Source organism: Rhineura floridana, chromosome 15 (assembly GCF_030035675.1).
Source record: "Rhineura floridana isolate rRhiFlo1 chromosome 15, rRhiFlo1.hap2, whole genome shotgun sequence".
Taxonomy (NCBI): domain Eukaryota; kingdom Metazoa; phylum Chordata; class Lepidosauria; order Squamata; family Rhineuridae; genus Rhineura; species Rhineura floridana.
In genome coordinates, this window is record NC_084494.1 from 33364173 (window position 1) to 33379906 (window position 15734).

The window sequence follows — 15734 nt, forward strand, 5'->3', positions numbered from 1 at the left end:
GGTATGCTGCAGTGACTCAGCCATTTGGAGGTTAGGTGAGTGCCACAGCCCTACCACATTGTTCTCTACTGGTGTTAGCCCAATCAGGCTTACAGGATTCACCAAGAGATCCACCATTATCCCAGTCTTGTATTCAAGTACTTGCCTGGTCCCCGTGGGTGAGTGTGTGGAATCCCCTCCAAGGAAGTGTGCAGGCTGGCAAAGGAGGGACAGAGCACTCTGTTTATCGGTTGCCAACCCATTCATGCAGGTCAACAATTGCCTGCTGGTGCTACGGAAGGCAAGAAAAGCCTGGCACCAGGGAAGGGATCCCAGCAGGAGGGAGCAGGGAAAGAATCCAGTACCTTACATATGAGCAGCAGCAGCATGATGGAACCAGGGCTTCACTGGCAGGCTCTCTAGGCCAGTGGTGGGGAACCTCTGGCCCACAGGGTTAATTAGGCCCTCCAGGCCTCCCCATTTGGCCCACGAGGCCGTTTTGGTCAAGCCACGCCCGCCTGCCCTATACCTGTTGTCATATGCGATGTCAGGTATGGTGCAGGTAAAGGCAAGGCTGGGTTGAAGGGTGGTTTGCAAGCGCTAACAATCAGCTGATTGACAGCACCTACAAAGCCCTATACACTATACTTTGCAAGCGCTGAATCTGGACAAATATCTCATCCTGTGGTTCAACTGTTCTGGATTATACCTCTTCAGACTGCAGGCACAGAGGAAGCTGCATGATTGAATAGGAATATTCAGCTATATATAAAAAGCACAGACAAAAAATAGCATGTCGGCGGAGAGGTTCCAGCCTAGCTTACTTTACCTGCTAGCTTTCTATGTGCATGATTTCTTTTTCATGGGAAAAGAGTTCAACCACGCAGGTTTGCAGTCACCGTCTAACATTGTACCACCCAGGAATAGTTTTGCCTATGTGTGACTGTTTGTCTCTAAAGCAAGGGTGGGGAACCTACAGACCTGCTGATGTGATTGGAGTCCAAATACCCATCAGCCAGCATGGGATGATGGGAACTGTAGTCCAGCAACATCTGGAGGGCCACAGGTTCCCCAACCCTGGTCATGAGGAGAGGAGTGTGGCAAAAAGTGAAGGAGACGGGATCTAGCACATGCACTGTTTGGTTGTTTTGGCTGTCGTGATGAGCCAACCACTAGCCGCTTGGGTGAGGCGGAAAAGCTGCCCTCACCTGCATCTTGTTGCAGTCGGGGAAATCGCCCGGCGAGATGTGATGCTCAAGTTGGATCGTGGCGAAGATGACAGGCAGCTTGGTGATGAGCTGCTTCTTCTTGTTGTCCTTGCCAAAGACTGAGGGCATCTCCTTCTTCAGGTGGCTGATGATGTGGGCGTGCACCTGAGTGGACAGAAGGAGCAGATGATTAAAATCAGGTGTTTGGGTCGGCAGAGGGGGCTCTCTCGGCAGTTCAGCCACCCTCAGAAGTGCAGGGAATGGCGACCCGGGAGAGGGCTTTCTCTGCGACACCTCCTCCGTTAGGGAACTCCCTCCCCCAAGGAGATGCGTCTAGCATCTTCCTTGTATATACATCTTCCACTGTAAGCTGAAGACACACCTTGTTACCTTGGCCTTGGACTGTTAAGCAGAGGTGTAGTCGTGCAGGGTCTTGAGGGGTCTTAGACCCCTTACTTTTTTGGGAGCAGGGTCCCAGCAGGGTCCCTATGTCTCCAGCACCCTACAAGCCAATCAGCATGAAAGGGGAGTGTGTCAGCCACTGAGAAGAGTCTTCCAACATGCTTCCTTGTCCTTTCCTGGGGATTGGAGCCAATCAGAGTGAAAGGAGGTGAGTCAAACACTGAGAAGACTCTTCTTAGTAGCTAACACTCTCCTCTTTCATGCTTATTGGTTCCTAGGTGTTATCAAGGATCTCATTCTCAACCCCACAGCAAAAAAAAATGGGGAGGGGTCATGGCTGTGATAAACATGAAGGGACCCTGCACTTCTGAATTTGCCACTACACTACTGCTGTTAAGGTATTTGGATTCATGGGACCCCCCACCACTTCTGGTGCATTTATACCGTTCTGTTCTAGCTGGAATGGTTTTCTTTGCTTTTATTATTGTAACTGCTTTGCTTGTTTTTTTATTAACTGGATGAAATGATTTCTTTTTATATACCACCCTATCATAAAATATCAGGCTGGTGTACAGCAATTTAAAAAACGTTTAAAAAACAACAACTTCAAACCATTGAAACCAATACAGCTGTATTATTGTACCCCACCCTGCGGGCCTTTTGGTAAAAGGCAGGTAAGAAATCTTGTAAATAAATAAATGTACCCCCATGTTAGAAGTTTTGAGCCTTTGGGATAGGAGCAGAAGAACGATCCATACCTTTTTATATAAAGAATCTGAAAGCTGATGGTGGCCTAGGAACCTGGGGATATATTCAACTAAATTCTACTCCAAGTAGACCAACTGAAATTAAAAGTGTCATGTCTATTCATTTCAGTGGGTCTCCTCTAGGGATGGAAAAATCTATCAATTTTGATTCCCTGAGTTTCTCATTTTTTCATTCTTAAATTCAGTTCTCCACATTTTTGCAGCAATATGTGATTTTTAAAAAATTCTCCTAAAAACACATTTTTGTAGGCAGTTTTGACAAATGCACACATTTTTGCGAGCAATTTATCATATAATGCATTTTTGTATGTTATTTTCACTCATTCATTCATTTTTACACATGCTTTCTCCTAACATACATGTTTGTAAATACTGGTTGGCTAACTGCATTCCAAAATTCAAATATGTGCAAATTTCAAACAATGGCTGTGTTTTGGTTCTCATCTTGTTCTGGAAAGTGCAAACTTGATAGATTCGGCCTGAAATGCGAACTGAATTGAAATTCTCATCCTTCCCGAGTCTCCTCTGCATATAAATGGAGTATTCATATACAACCCCCGCTGTTTGTACACCATGGGCTGCAGGGCTGGCCCAGGATGATTTGCTACCTGAGGGGAAGGACAGGATGGTCCCTTCCCTCCCATTGCATGTCCACAAGCCGATCAAACTGGCAGGTGAATGTTCCTATAATGCTGGTGACAGGGCAACAACCTTTACCGCACCTGTGGGTAGCAGGCTTGCTTAGGGGGAGCAGGCACCCAGCAGCTGTCTCCCAGCATCTTATTTATTTATTTATTAAATTTATATCCCACCCTTCCTCCTAGAAGGAGCCCAGGGCAACAAACAAAAACACAAAAACCCCTCTAGAACATCTTAAAAACAAAAGTCTTTAAAACATACTAAAACAAAACAGCTTTAAAAACGTATGAAAGCAAAGCATTTTTAAAAAGCATCTTTGTTAAAAAAAAGCTTTAAAAATCTGAAAAAGTAATTCCAACACAATCTTGTTGCCATGCCTTCCCCGCCCCCCGCCCCCATCTGCCACCTGTGGCAGCTGCCTTACTCTGCCTAATGGCAGGGCCAGCCCTCAGTAGCTGAGCTATTGTGTTGCCACGGAATGTTCACAAACCCTCTAAGGGGAGAACACGATGGCAAGCAAAAGGTCCGGTTGGTTGATTAGTAAAAGGCCCACACAGGGGGCCTAGGTGAGGAGTGAGACAGAGGCAGTGACATTAAGCAGAGCCTTTCATTGCTGAAAAGCTGGGTGGGAAGAGGATGCGGAAGGCTCGTCAGTAGGTCGAAAAAGAAAGACGTGCCAAAGCAGATGTCCTGGGCTTGTGCTCTGCTGCGTAATCTTTCCAAGAAAATGAATTGTACAGAACCAAAAGGGCTGGAGGTGTTAGAAGTCACACACTGCTTTTGAACTAGCCAGCCCAATCAAGTTTCAGGCGTCCAACAAAAGTGTGTATCAGCTTTCCCCAACCCGGTGCCCTCCAGATATTTTGTGCTGGCTGGGGCTGATGGGAGTTGTAGTCCAAAACATCTGGAGAGCACCACTTTGGGGAAGGCTGGGGCATATGAAAACCGATATGTTCCTTCCAGGATGTGAGTGATGAAGTACTGGAACACTATGGAAGGTTCTAGCATGTGAGAGGCAAGGCTAACGATGGTTTGTAGCCTCTCCTTCCTAACTTCTGGCCAGCAGACAGATTCCAACCCCATGCCTGGCCTCTCTGGGGTCATTTTCCCAACCACTGGCTGGATTTATGACCCAGGGCTTCCTGCACAAGGCAAAGTAGCTCATTGTCTGGAGAATAAGGAAATCTCCGCTCTGCTCATCTCCCCTTGAGGTGACAGCCAAAGTGAAACTGCAGGCGCCTGGGGCGTGAGAGAGACTGAAAAGTCCAGGCAAGACAGGATGCTTGGCTTTGGGGGGGGGGAAGATGAGTGGAGACAACATCCACTAAAGAGGGAGAATAAGGCCAGGTTGTAAATCTTGCTCTGGGTCTCTGATCCTGCAGGGAAATGGCCAAACTGGGGGCCCCTCCCGGTGCCCTTTTGACTGTGCGTTTGTGATGACTTGTGCTCATGATGGTATCGGGGCAATTATAGATAAATCTTGCTTTCAAAACTGTGCCTGCAAACATTTTGGGGTGGCCACACTGCTTTGCTTCCAATCAGTCCATATCCCGTTCCTTCCTCCTGAAATCCTGTAACTTTTGATATCACAACTGCTCCAGTTTATTTTTTGTGATATGGGAAGAATGTAGTAACATTGGGAAAGCATCACAGAACAACTAATAAAGTGGAATGATGTGTGGACAGTCTATTATAAATCCACCACGAATGTGCTATTATTGCCTCAATGACATGTTGTTCGATACATCTGCCAAAAAAACCCACCAGTCTGGAGGAGCCCCAAATGAAAAAATTAGGCTTCAGATGTAGGATTTCAGGGGGGGGGGTCAGACAAGATGACCTTCTTAGGGCACCTTTAAACAGTGAGAAGTGGAAGCAGGGGTGTAGTCATCCAGGGTCCGGGATGTCTTAGACCCCCTTCCTTTTTTGATAGCAGGGTCCCAGTAAAATCCCTACATCTCCAGCATCCTTTCTTTCTGTTGGAGAGAATCAGAGTGAAAGAAGCCAGTCAACCACTAAGAAGACTCTTCTTAATAGCTAACACATTCCCCTTTCATGCTGATTGGCTCCTAGGGATTTCTGTTATTGTGGGAGTAGGCGTGCAGGGGAAGTACTGAGGAGTGTGGAAATGATGATGGAAAACAAGCAAGCAAGGGAAAGTGGGAAAGGAGGTTGGGAAGGGGAAAAACATGGGCTGAAGGGCAGCTCTCTCTCTATGCTGCATGGCCTTCAGTTTTTTATTTGTTAACAAGGAGCTTATTCTCAATCCGGCAGCAAAAAAAGGGGGAAGAGGGAAAAGATGTGTGGCTTTGTTCCAGCCAAAAGCCGGGAGTAGAAGGCGAGAGAAAAAGAAAAATATGTTGATGGGGGGAGAAGTGTTTCAGCCATGTATGTCATGCATGGTAAGGTAAAAGGGAAATGAATATGTCTAGAAAAAGGAAGAGAGAGAGAGTTGCAGCCAACACCAGAAGTTAGGACCAGGAATTTCCAAGCTTAAGTTTCCTCCTAAAACTCCAAAGCTCTGCCCAAATGCAGTTACAGTACTCTCAATATGACAACCAAGAAGGGAAGCTCAGCAAAAGAAGTTCCTTGCCTTACAGCATCTTAGTACAGTTCCCCATATATGTGCACAGAAATAGCAGATCTAGCTGAAAGGTTACACATGGAGATCTGCATTGATCACTGCAATGCATCACTAGGGGAAAGTGCTCCAAAAAAAGTAAGAGACAAAGATAATTGTATTGTATAATATTAGAAGGCTTGCCTATTCTTAGATGGGGCAGTGGCTGTGCGGAGGCCTGGCATGACTATCATGAAGGGACCCTGTGCTTCTGAATTTGCTACCACGCTAGTGGGTAGAAGGGTTGGAATGTAAATTCTCATTTTTCCAATATTTAGTTCAGTTCATCACCGTTCTGCATCAGTTTGCAAATTCCTTATTTTAAAAAAGTCCTACTCAAAATTCACCAGTATTTTAGTGCACATTTCTTCTAATATAGAGATTTTTGTATGTAATATTGCCTAATATTATGTAATATTGCCTAATATTGTATATATATTTTTGCAAGCAACTTTCTGAAATGTAATGAATTTTTGTATGTTATTTTTGCTAATGTATTTGCCTTTTAATGCATACTTTCCCCTAGTTTATTAATCTTTGTAATTTTTTTTGGCTGGAGAAGTAGCAACTTGGCATTGCAAAATTCGGAGAAATGCAAATTTTGAAGGAGAGTTGCATTTCAGTTCATGCATTGTTTGAGGGAGTGCAAATTAGGTAGATTCACATCAAAAGGCAAACTGAACCGAATTACACTCTCCTCCCTTGGAGAGTTTGCCCAGAAGACTCAGACAAGGAAGCCAAGCCAGAAGCTTAATGCAACATCCTTCCTTCATGCAATATCATTCCATGGCATTCCGTTCTCTAGAAGTTTGGCATCTATTCCTTTGAATTAAAAGCCTTGTTAAGACTCCAGGGAAAAACAAAGACCACCGGGTGAGTTTGCTAAAGGTTACATCTAGCTTCTGCAGACCTCCTCCTCACTGGGGCCCAGCTTGCCCTTCTCTGGAGCCAGCCTTGAGCTGTAGCTAAAAGATTAGCCACAGCGAACTAGAAGGCTGAGCTTGGGGGAGAGAAATGCAGCTGGCTGTGGGGTGGTTGCTTCCATTCAGGGCTGCAAGGTGTGCGTGTAATGTCTCAAAGTTACCCAAATTCTGCACTAAGAAAACAGGGATTCTGCGATCCTCCTATACGTTAATGCAAACCACGTACCCTTGTGTACATGTGCACGTTTTACTCTCCCTGTAGTAGGCAATGGTGGCGGCTGGTGCCCATTGGGACTGGTAGGGCAGAAGGCAGGGAGACCAACAGTAGGTGGAGCCAGAACCCATGGTAGGCGGAGCCAACTAATTTTTTCCTCCTCCTTCTCCCCGTTGAGTTCTGTAATGGCAATACAGAGACCGAGCAGGAGGAAGCTGAAAGCCAGTGCTGTCTCCTGGGTGATTGTAAGAAGGGCAGACAGGTGGGTGCTGGCTGAGGGCGGGCGGACGTTGGTGGGGCTGTGTCCCACTTGCCCTAACAGATCAGCCTCCACTGTCACTAGCATGTGAGGGCCGGGAGGAGGGAAGGATCTGCGCTGGGCATTCAACCCCCAACAATCTAATTCAGTGGCTTCTGCCATTCAAGATTTAGCCACACAGAGAGAGAGAGAGAGTTGTATCCAACTTAGGCCACATCTGCACCATACATTTAAAGCACTGTTATACCACTTTAACAGTCATGGCTTCCCCCACAGAATCCTGGGAACTATAGTTTGTTATGGGTGCCAGAAGCTGTAGCTCTGTGAGGGGGTTTCCTAACAACTCTCGGCACCCTTATACTACACTTCCCAGGGTTCTTTGGGGGAAGCCGTGACTGTTTAAAGTGGCATAATAATGCTTTCAATGCATGGTGCAAATGTGGCCTTAGTCATTATACTCCGAGTAGACCTGCTGAAATCAATGGACCGATGTTACTCATGTCCATTACTTTCAATGGGTCTACTTTGAGCGGACTAACTTTAGATGCAGTCCACAGCTATCACTGGAGCTGGGCTGGGTGCTCTTTCCAGGAAAGGTGACTATGAAAATACTTTTTTGGGGGGGAGTGGGGAGGAGGGGATAAGGAAATCAAACTGAGGACTCCAAAGCCCACAGCAAGTGACTCGGCTCTTGCTTGCTTGTACCAAGGTGGGAAACACACACAGCCTTGCTTATGGCGGAATAGGGATGGGTGAGGGCTCAGTCTGCCTTCCAAGCCAAATCTATAAAATCTGCAATTTCCAAAACAACATAAGAACCGAAACACAGCCATCTTTCGAAATTCACAATTTTGCGATGCAGTTCACCAATCAACCAAGGTTTTTAAAAATGCATATATTAGGGGAAAGTGTGCATAAAAATGAACATATGAGTAAAAATAACATGCGAGATGGATTATAGGATGAGAAATGGATTGCAAAAATGTGTACATTAGTCAAAACTGCCCACAAAGATGTATTAGGAGAAATTTGCATTAAGATGCTGGAGAATTTTCAGGAGGATTGAAGTGCTGCAGAAATGTGGAGAACTGAATTTAAGACTGGAAAAATGGGAAACTGAGAGAACTGAAATTGACAGGTCTTTCCATCCCTACGGTGGAATTGCACTCCCAGTATGTGGCAAATTAAAAGATTCCCTGCTCTGTAGGCTTGTCCCCTTTCCGCTCATATTGCCGCCCTGGGCTCCTTCTGGGACGAAGGGTGGGATATAAATTTAATAAATATATAAATATTCCCCATATGAACCTCACTGCCCCCCACCCCGGGTAAACCTCTCCTGCACCATCCACTCTTTCAGTCTCTCAGGACATTTCCTGACAACCTGTTTACTGAGCGTTCATCCTGATTTGTTTGCAGGGAGATTTGGCAACATTGGCTATTTAATGAGCAGATTTGTTTGCAGGGGAAGTCAGATGATGTTGTGTCAAAGCAAGTGTTAGCCCACACTTTCGAGTGCATTTCATTTTCCTTATTGCAAAAAGTCCACACTTTTGGAGAAGTGGGCTTGTTGCACAAAAACTCCCCATCAGCTATGTGTGACCTGCATTTGACGGTATGTGATTGAATCCCACCTCAAAATAGTGACAGTCTGGAAGCCCCCCCCAACCCCGGGGTTGGCGTGCCTTGCATTGCAGAAAAACCCACCACAGAGGCCTTGATGCCCTTGCTTGTACAGCCACCCAGCTGCTTTTGTGGTTTTTTTCCCCTAAGCCAGGAGGAAATTGCCACTGGAGGGCTCTTGTAATACAAATCCATCCTTACAGGTGACAGGAAAAGATAAGCCTGAGAAAAAAGAAAATCTGGCAAAACTTCCTGAGCTTTTGGGTAACTGCTGCTGCCTCATTTTCTGGGTAACGGAAGAACCTTGTAAATAATGTGCAGATCTCTCTCTTTTTTTTAAAAGGAGAGATGGTGGAGCCAGCAAAAGGGGTAATGACCCCCTTGCTCCTTGAACAGAATGGCAAGAATTACTTCATATTCCCCATGCTATGTTTTCTAAGGGGAAATCCATATGGGACTTTCCCATTCTCGTCTCACAGTGCACCTCCATATATTTAAAGCACATGGCTCCCCCCAAAGCATCCTGGGAACTGTAGTTTACCCCTCACAGAGGCACAGTCCCCAGCACTGTTAACAAACTACAGCTCCTGTGATTCCTCATGGGAAGCCATGTGCTTTAAATGTGCTTTACAATTATGGTGTGTTGGTGCTGGGATAGCACAGTGGGGAGGAGAGCCTGGCTGGGAGTCCAGAGTCTGCGAGTTCAAATCCCTGCTTAGATAGATAGTTTTATTACGACCATATGGTCAGCAAAGAAACATTATAAAACAACACATTTTAACAACAATATAATTCAATAATATTGGATACAAGTTTAGAAGATTATACATATACATACCATATATTATAGATAAACTAAAAGTAGAATAGATAAAAATATTATGTAAATATATAGCAAGAATTTTTTAAATTTACTACAGGATAGGTTATGTCTTCAAATTAAAATCCCAGTAAACTTAATCTGGGAGATTTTTTATAAAATTACTTCTTAATTTTTGTGCAACAAAGCTAAACTTTGCTAGTTGTACGGTTATCTTTGGTGACGTGTCATTTAGTAGATATTCTAGCCAAAATTGTTCGTTTTTATGCTGGAGACCAGACAACAAGGGGGTGATTAACTGGTGCCTTAGATTCCTGTATAGAGTGCAATGAAAAAGGACATGTGCATTATTTTCCACGGCGTTGTCCCCACAGGGGCATAACCTATCTTTATATGGGATTTTGGAGAATCTGCCGTCCATAACAGCTGAAGGGAGAGTATTCATTCTAATCCAAGCAAAAGCTTTGCGATATTTTGGCACTTCTAAATTCGTTAAATAAGGCATTGGGATAAAAAACTTGGCATTATGCCTTTGATTTTTTACTAAGACTAACTGTTGTTGAAAATCTAAGTCTTTCAAGCGCTGGCGGATATTTACTAATGCGACATCATGTCCCAATCCCTGCTTGTGGCTTCTGGGTGTCAAAAGCCAGCTAAAGATCACCCCCACAGCGAGTGGCTCAGGGGTTACGTGCCCTGCCACCTGTGCAGCCGTGGGCAATCTGCATAGTGCCAAGGAGCCCAGTTGCCCCCCAGCTGGCAGCTGCGGACAGGGAAGGGGCTGACTTGTACAGCTGTGGCCAGCTGAGCAGGCCATAGCCAACTGGGGAGGACTAGCCTCAGAGGGAGGCAATGGTAACCCTCCTCTGAATACCGCTTACCATGAAACCCCTATGAATACAACAACAAAAAAGGATTCATAGGGTTGCCATAAGTTGGAATCGACTTGAGGGCATATAACAACAACAAGGTGACCTTAGTTGGGCCCCGGAGCACTCCAGCATGGGACAACTTCCTGCAGTGAACCTGGGAAACTGGCCATGTGGAGTCCTGGGCAGACAGGGAGAGCATTAAGGAGCTAAAGCCTGGGCTGGCCCTGCCGTTGGACAATGTGCAGCAAGCTGCTATAGATCGCAGATGAACTTTTAAGGTTGGCAAACAATCAGTTATTTAGAGCCAAACAAGATGTGATGTGTGCCTTCTCGTCTCTGACAATCTTTGCTGGCCAGAGGTGTCTACCCAAGCCATTGTCCCAAGATGTGTGATGTCGTCAGATGAGGATTTGGTCCCCAAAATATTATTGCATAAGATATTATTGTAATGCTATGATTAGGGCTGTCCAGCAGCTACAAATGAAGCAATTGTGATCATGGCACTAAGCAGCTTATATCATGCTTTCAAGGGTTCAAAATGCCTTCCCCAACCTGGTCTCCTCCAGATATTTTGGACTACAGCTCCCATCATCCCTGACCATTGGCTACGTTGGCTGGAGCTGGAGTCCAACACACACTGGCCACATTCACACCATATGTTTATTCCACTGTTATTCCACTTTAAATAGCCATGGCTTCCTCCAAAGAATCCTGGGGAGTGTAGTTCAAGAAGGGCGCTGAGAGTTGTGAGGAGGCCCCCTATTCTCTTCACACAGCTACAATTCCCAGAGTGGTCTAACAACCGGTCCCTCTTACCAGAGAACTGAGGGTCTGTGAGGGCAAGAGTGGTCTCCTAACAATGCTCAGCACCTTTCACAAACTACACTTCCCAGGATTCTTTGGGGGAAGCCATGACTGTTTAATGTGGAATGATAGTGGAATAAATGAATGGTGTGAATGTGGCCATTATCTTGTTGTAACCCTTACAACAGGGAGACTGAGCATGGGTGAGGCCCTTCTTCGCCACCCTCCTCCAGTACTCCACATACCCACAGCAACAGTCACGACAGGATAGATGAGGCCACGTCATTCACTTAATTAAGAGGATGGAATGAGCTGCCTCATCAAAAGGGCTTAATGAGAAAACCAGAGCAGAACGCAGAGAGAACCATAGGAAAGAGGTGGCTGGGCCCATAAACACATTGTCCCCTGAAGCACAATGCAGACTTCCTCTGTGGGGACGTGACCATTGTTCAAAGGGGGCAGGAGCTCTGAAGTCCCCTATTTCCTGTTCTCCTGAACAGGCAGCAATAAAACGTGGACATCATGACAAAGTGCAGTGGAGAAAAAGGGAATGGGGGTGGGGGTCACACGGAAGGGTTGCTTTCCAAGAAATGGTCCGTGTGATTCTATTGCTTGAGGTCAAAGGAAAACTCTCTGTCTTCAGGTGCAGACAATTGAAGGTGGGCAAGTGAAGGACATAGCATATGGGTGAACAGTCCTTCAGGAGTGCTTCTGGTCTGCCATTGCATGTCCTGACCTCGCACTCCCCCTCCCCGCATTCCATCATAATGGGATATTTTCTCATTGGACGACGCCACTGCCATGGAACGTTCATTCACAAACATGCCCTTGCCATTGGAAGAGTCTCCCATTCAATGACGCTTGCTGTCCCCGCCTATCTGCTTGCAATGGAAAATTACCCCATTAGCCTAGGATATTCCAACCAAACCTCCGTTTTGCCATTCATTCACACGCATACACACCCACCCGTGGGCCATTCCAGTGGAGCAAGGCCTGCTCTTCCGTCTGGTCCCAACTGCAAGAGAATAGTCTCACCCCAACAACCCCTGTGCCATTCGTTCACGCCTACATACCATGGTCTCTTGAACTGTTACGTTCTCTCAGTGGGCAATGACTGTTCTTCTTCCCAGTCCCATTTCAGTGGAATACGATGGGATTCCCACTGGCACCATTCATCCACCTCCCCCTTGTTGTAATGGGACGTTTATCTTGCTTATCTCTCGGCCATCTTGAAGGCCAACTTTCTCCTGTTGGACAGGACCATGCGACAGACCTCCCCTTGAGTTTATTCATCCATCTTTCACAACCCAGTGGAACATTCTCTCCATGCGCAATGCCTGTTCTTCCTCCCAATTTCAATGCAATGGAATGTCCCACCATTGCAACAGAACATTCAGGTTGCAATGGAAGTCTCATGTAATGGGCAAAGCCCTGCCCTTCCTCCCAATGGAATAGAACTGTCATTGGCCAACAACTTCTTATCATTGACCAACTAGTTCATCTAGCATTCCCATTGCAACGTGGCCCTCTAGATCAGCCTTTCCCAATCAGTGTACCTCCAGATGTTGTTGGACCACAATTCCCATCTTTCCTGACTATTGGCAATTCTGGCTGAGGCTGATGGGAGTTGTGGTCCAACAACATCTGGAGGCACACTGGTAGGGAAAGGCTGCTCTAGATTCTTATCTATTTAATTATTAAAGTATTTATCAGACACACTTTTAATCAAGGTACATCAAGGTGGCTCACAGCATACAAAGACATTCTAAAATAATAAACCAATAAAAGCATCAGTTGTTGTTATGTGCCTTCAAGTCAATTACGACTTATGGTGACCCTATGAATCAGTGACCTCCAAGAGCATCTGACATGAACCACCCTGTTCAGCTCTTGTAAGTTCAGGCCTGTGGCTTCCTTTATGGCATCAGTAAAAGATAATAAAATAATGTTGCCCAACTACAAGTCCCATCATTTCAGATCACTAGCCATGCTAGCTGGGGTTGATGGGAGTTGGCGTCCAATAGCATCTGGAGGGCCAGTGCAGGTTCCCTAGCTCTTACCTCCTGAATTTCTTAGGCCTGCTGCCTGCTCCTTGCCATCCTAGAACACTCTTCTCATTAGGCACTGCTGCCCTCTCTCTCGCTCTTCCTGGTGACTGCCCTCTTCTCCCCCAAGCTCCCAGTACTTACCCTGACCAGGCGGGCTCTCTTGACCAAATCGTTAAGCTTCCTCAGGGCAGAATTCCGGGGCAGGTTCTGGATGTCCGTGAACAAGTCCTGCTCCTCGAGCTCAAAGAGCCGTCGGTTATCGGAGATCATCAGGGGCTCCGACCAGAAGGACCCGATGTAGACACGCAGCACCTCGGGCGTGTTGAACACTTTGCCCAGCGACCACATGAGGGCGCCGTAGACCCGCATCAGCTGCTGCGTCTCCACCATGTCGGCCTTGTTCAGGACCACCCGGATCTTGTCCTCGTTGCCCTTGAGGGCCCGGATGGCCTCGGAGAACTCGTCTGAGATCTCAAGCTTGTGGGCGTCAAAGAGGAGGATGATGAGGTCCACACGCTCAGCAAACCATTGCAGAACAGCGGGGAAGTCATAACCTGTGAAGGAGAAAGAGAGTCTCGTAGAATAAGAGGCTATTATGCACATCCGTTTAGAGATCCTTCGCAGTACTCTCCCCAACCCCGTGCTGAGCAGCATGTTATTGCTTGTACCTAGCAATGGGGGAGAAATCTGATTCAGTTCGCTTTCAAACCCGAATCTATTACATTCCCACTTTCCAAAGCAATGTGAGAACCCCACACTGCCCTCAAGGGGCTCCCTCCCTTGTAAGGGGACATGGCAATTGCAGTTTTTCTCATTTTTCAAATATTAAGTTGCCCACATTTCCAGGTTAGTTGACAATTTTATTATTTTCTTTAAAAAAGATTGCGTGAAAATTCATCAGCATTTTTGTGTGAATTTTTCCTTTTGCACAAATTTTTACATTCAGTTTTTCTTTTAAACATTCCCCTGATATAATGCATTTTTGTTTGCTGTTTTCATGAACGTAGTCATTTATATGCACATTTTCCTTTAGTATATGCATTTTTGTACACATTCCTTGGCTGGAGAACTGGATAGCAAAATTTGGGGAAGTGCAAATTTTGAAGGACGGCTGTGTTTTGGTTCACATCTTGTTTCAGGAAGTGTGAATTTGGTATGTTCACCTTTTAACGTGAACTGAATCTAATTTCTCCCTTATCCCCAACCCTTGTCTCCCTGGTAGCAGTTCAACAGAGATTTGAACTGGTGACCCCAGGACTAAATAGCACAAAAGATCTGACTGCATGCCACTGAAGATACATTAATTCTGCTCAGACACCTCTCAAAAAGTTTCAGCTCAGCCCTGCGCAACTGGTGAGCCAGGAAATCAAATGCAACCCCTTGGCTATGCACATTACACTAACTCCACCCCATCCAAGTAGGGTTGGTGCCAGGCATGACTGGGCCCTTAGATACCAGCCTGCCCCAGGCCTGCGACACCGTAGCCCAACATCCCCTCCCTATACAGGCGGCACGTGGCTAAAAAGCCTGCCTACATGCCCCACCTACCTCTCCCTGCCTGCCATCACCCAAGATGGCGGTGGGGACACCAACCCCTTAGGGAAGCCCCACCGCCTTCTTGGGTGATGTTAGGCATGCATGCACACTGATGGGAGAGGTAGGTGGAGCATGGGCCTGGGCTTATTGAAGCCCATGCTGCCTGCATGGGGGGGTTCCTGGGAGCTCCCGCTCTGTGATCTGCAGCAGCATTGGGTTGTAGGATCCAGCACTACTGAGGATTGCAGAATGGGAGTGCCACCTCCCACCTTAAGGAGGAGCCCTTCAGGGGGCCTCAGCAAGGGCCTAACCTGGCCACCCTCTTGCGCCACACCTGCACCCAAGGCTCAGTTAGCTTCCTGCTTTTGCTGCCTGGAACTACAAAAATGGAGGCAAGATTGACAAATCTCAGAGGCCAGAATACATGGGTGATAAAACGACAGGTGTACAGGGCTGTTTTAGCCTAACTGGATCAGTTGCATGAATATTTTGAAAAGGGACCAAAACAGAGTAACGATGCATATCTGGAAGCCCCCAGTTTAGATAAGCCTTCCCCAGCATGTGGCACCCAGATGTTTTGGACTCAAATTGCCATCAGCCCTGGCCAGCATCGCCAATGGTCAGAGATGATGAGAGTTGCAGAGCAGCAACATCTAGACAGCACCGGGGCTGGGGAAGGTGGATTTAGACAATAAATGTGAATTTTTATAGCGCTATATGATTCGTCCCTCACCCTTTTATCCCAAATCTTAATAAAGCTTCTTGATGTAGAATTTAGGCTTTGACATCCCAAGGATTTTCCTCTTGCATGCCAGTCTGCTCTTTCCATACTACACAGTTTAGCTAAGGGGGAAACTGGCTGAACTCTCTCAGTGATGTTCTGGGGAGTTTGTGAAGGGTGTTGGGAGCTGTGGCTCTATCAGCAGCAAACTACAGTTCCCAGGATTCTTTGAGGGAAGCCATGCTCTTTAAATGTGCTTTAGATGCATGGTATGTATGCAGCCTAATGTGTGTGTGTTTTTG

At 46.3% G+C, this 15734-nt stretch overlaps 1 protein-coding gene across 1 annotated transcript in view; it reads right to left on the reverse strand.

The window, feature by feature from the left end:
* Positions 1-15734, reverse strand: part of EHD2 (EH domain containing 2) — a 52634-nt gene that overhangs the window by 6188 nt on the left and 30712 nt on the right. Inside the window, exons 3-4 of the mRNA XM_061596350.1 lie at positions 13317-13729; positions 1188-1352 (exon numbers count right to left, since the gene is read on the reverse strand). Coding sequence (XP_061452334.1) covers positions 1188-1352; positions 13317-13729 — 578 coding nt within the window. The remainder of the gene's footprint in view (positions 1-1187; positions 1353-13316; positions 13730-15734) is intronic.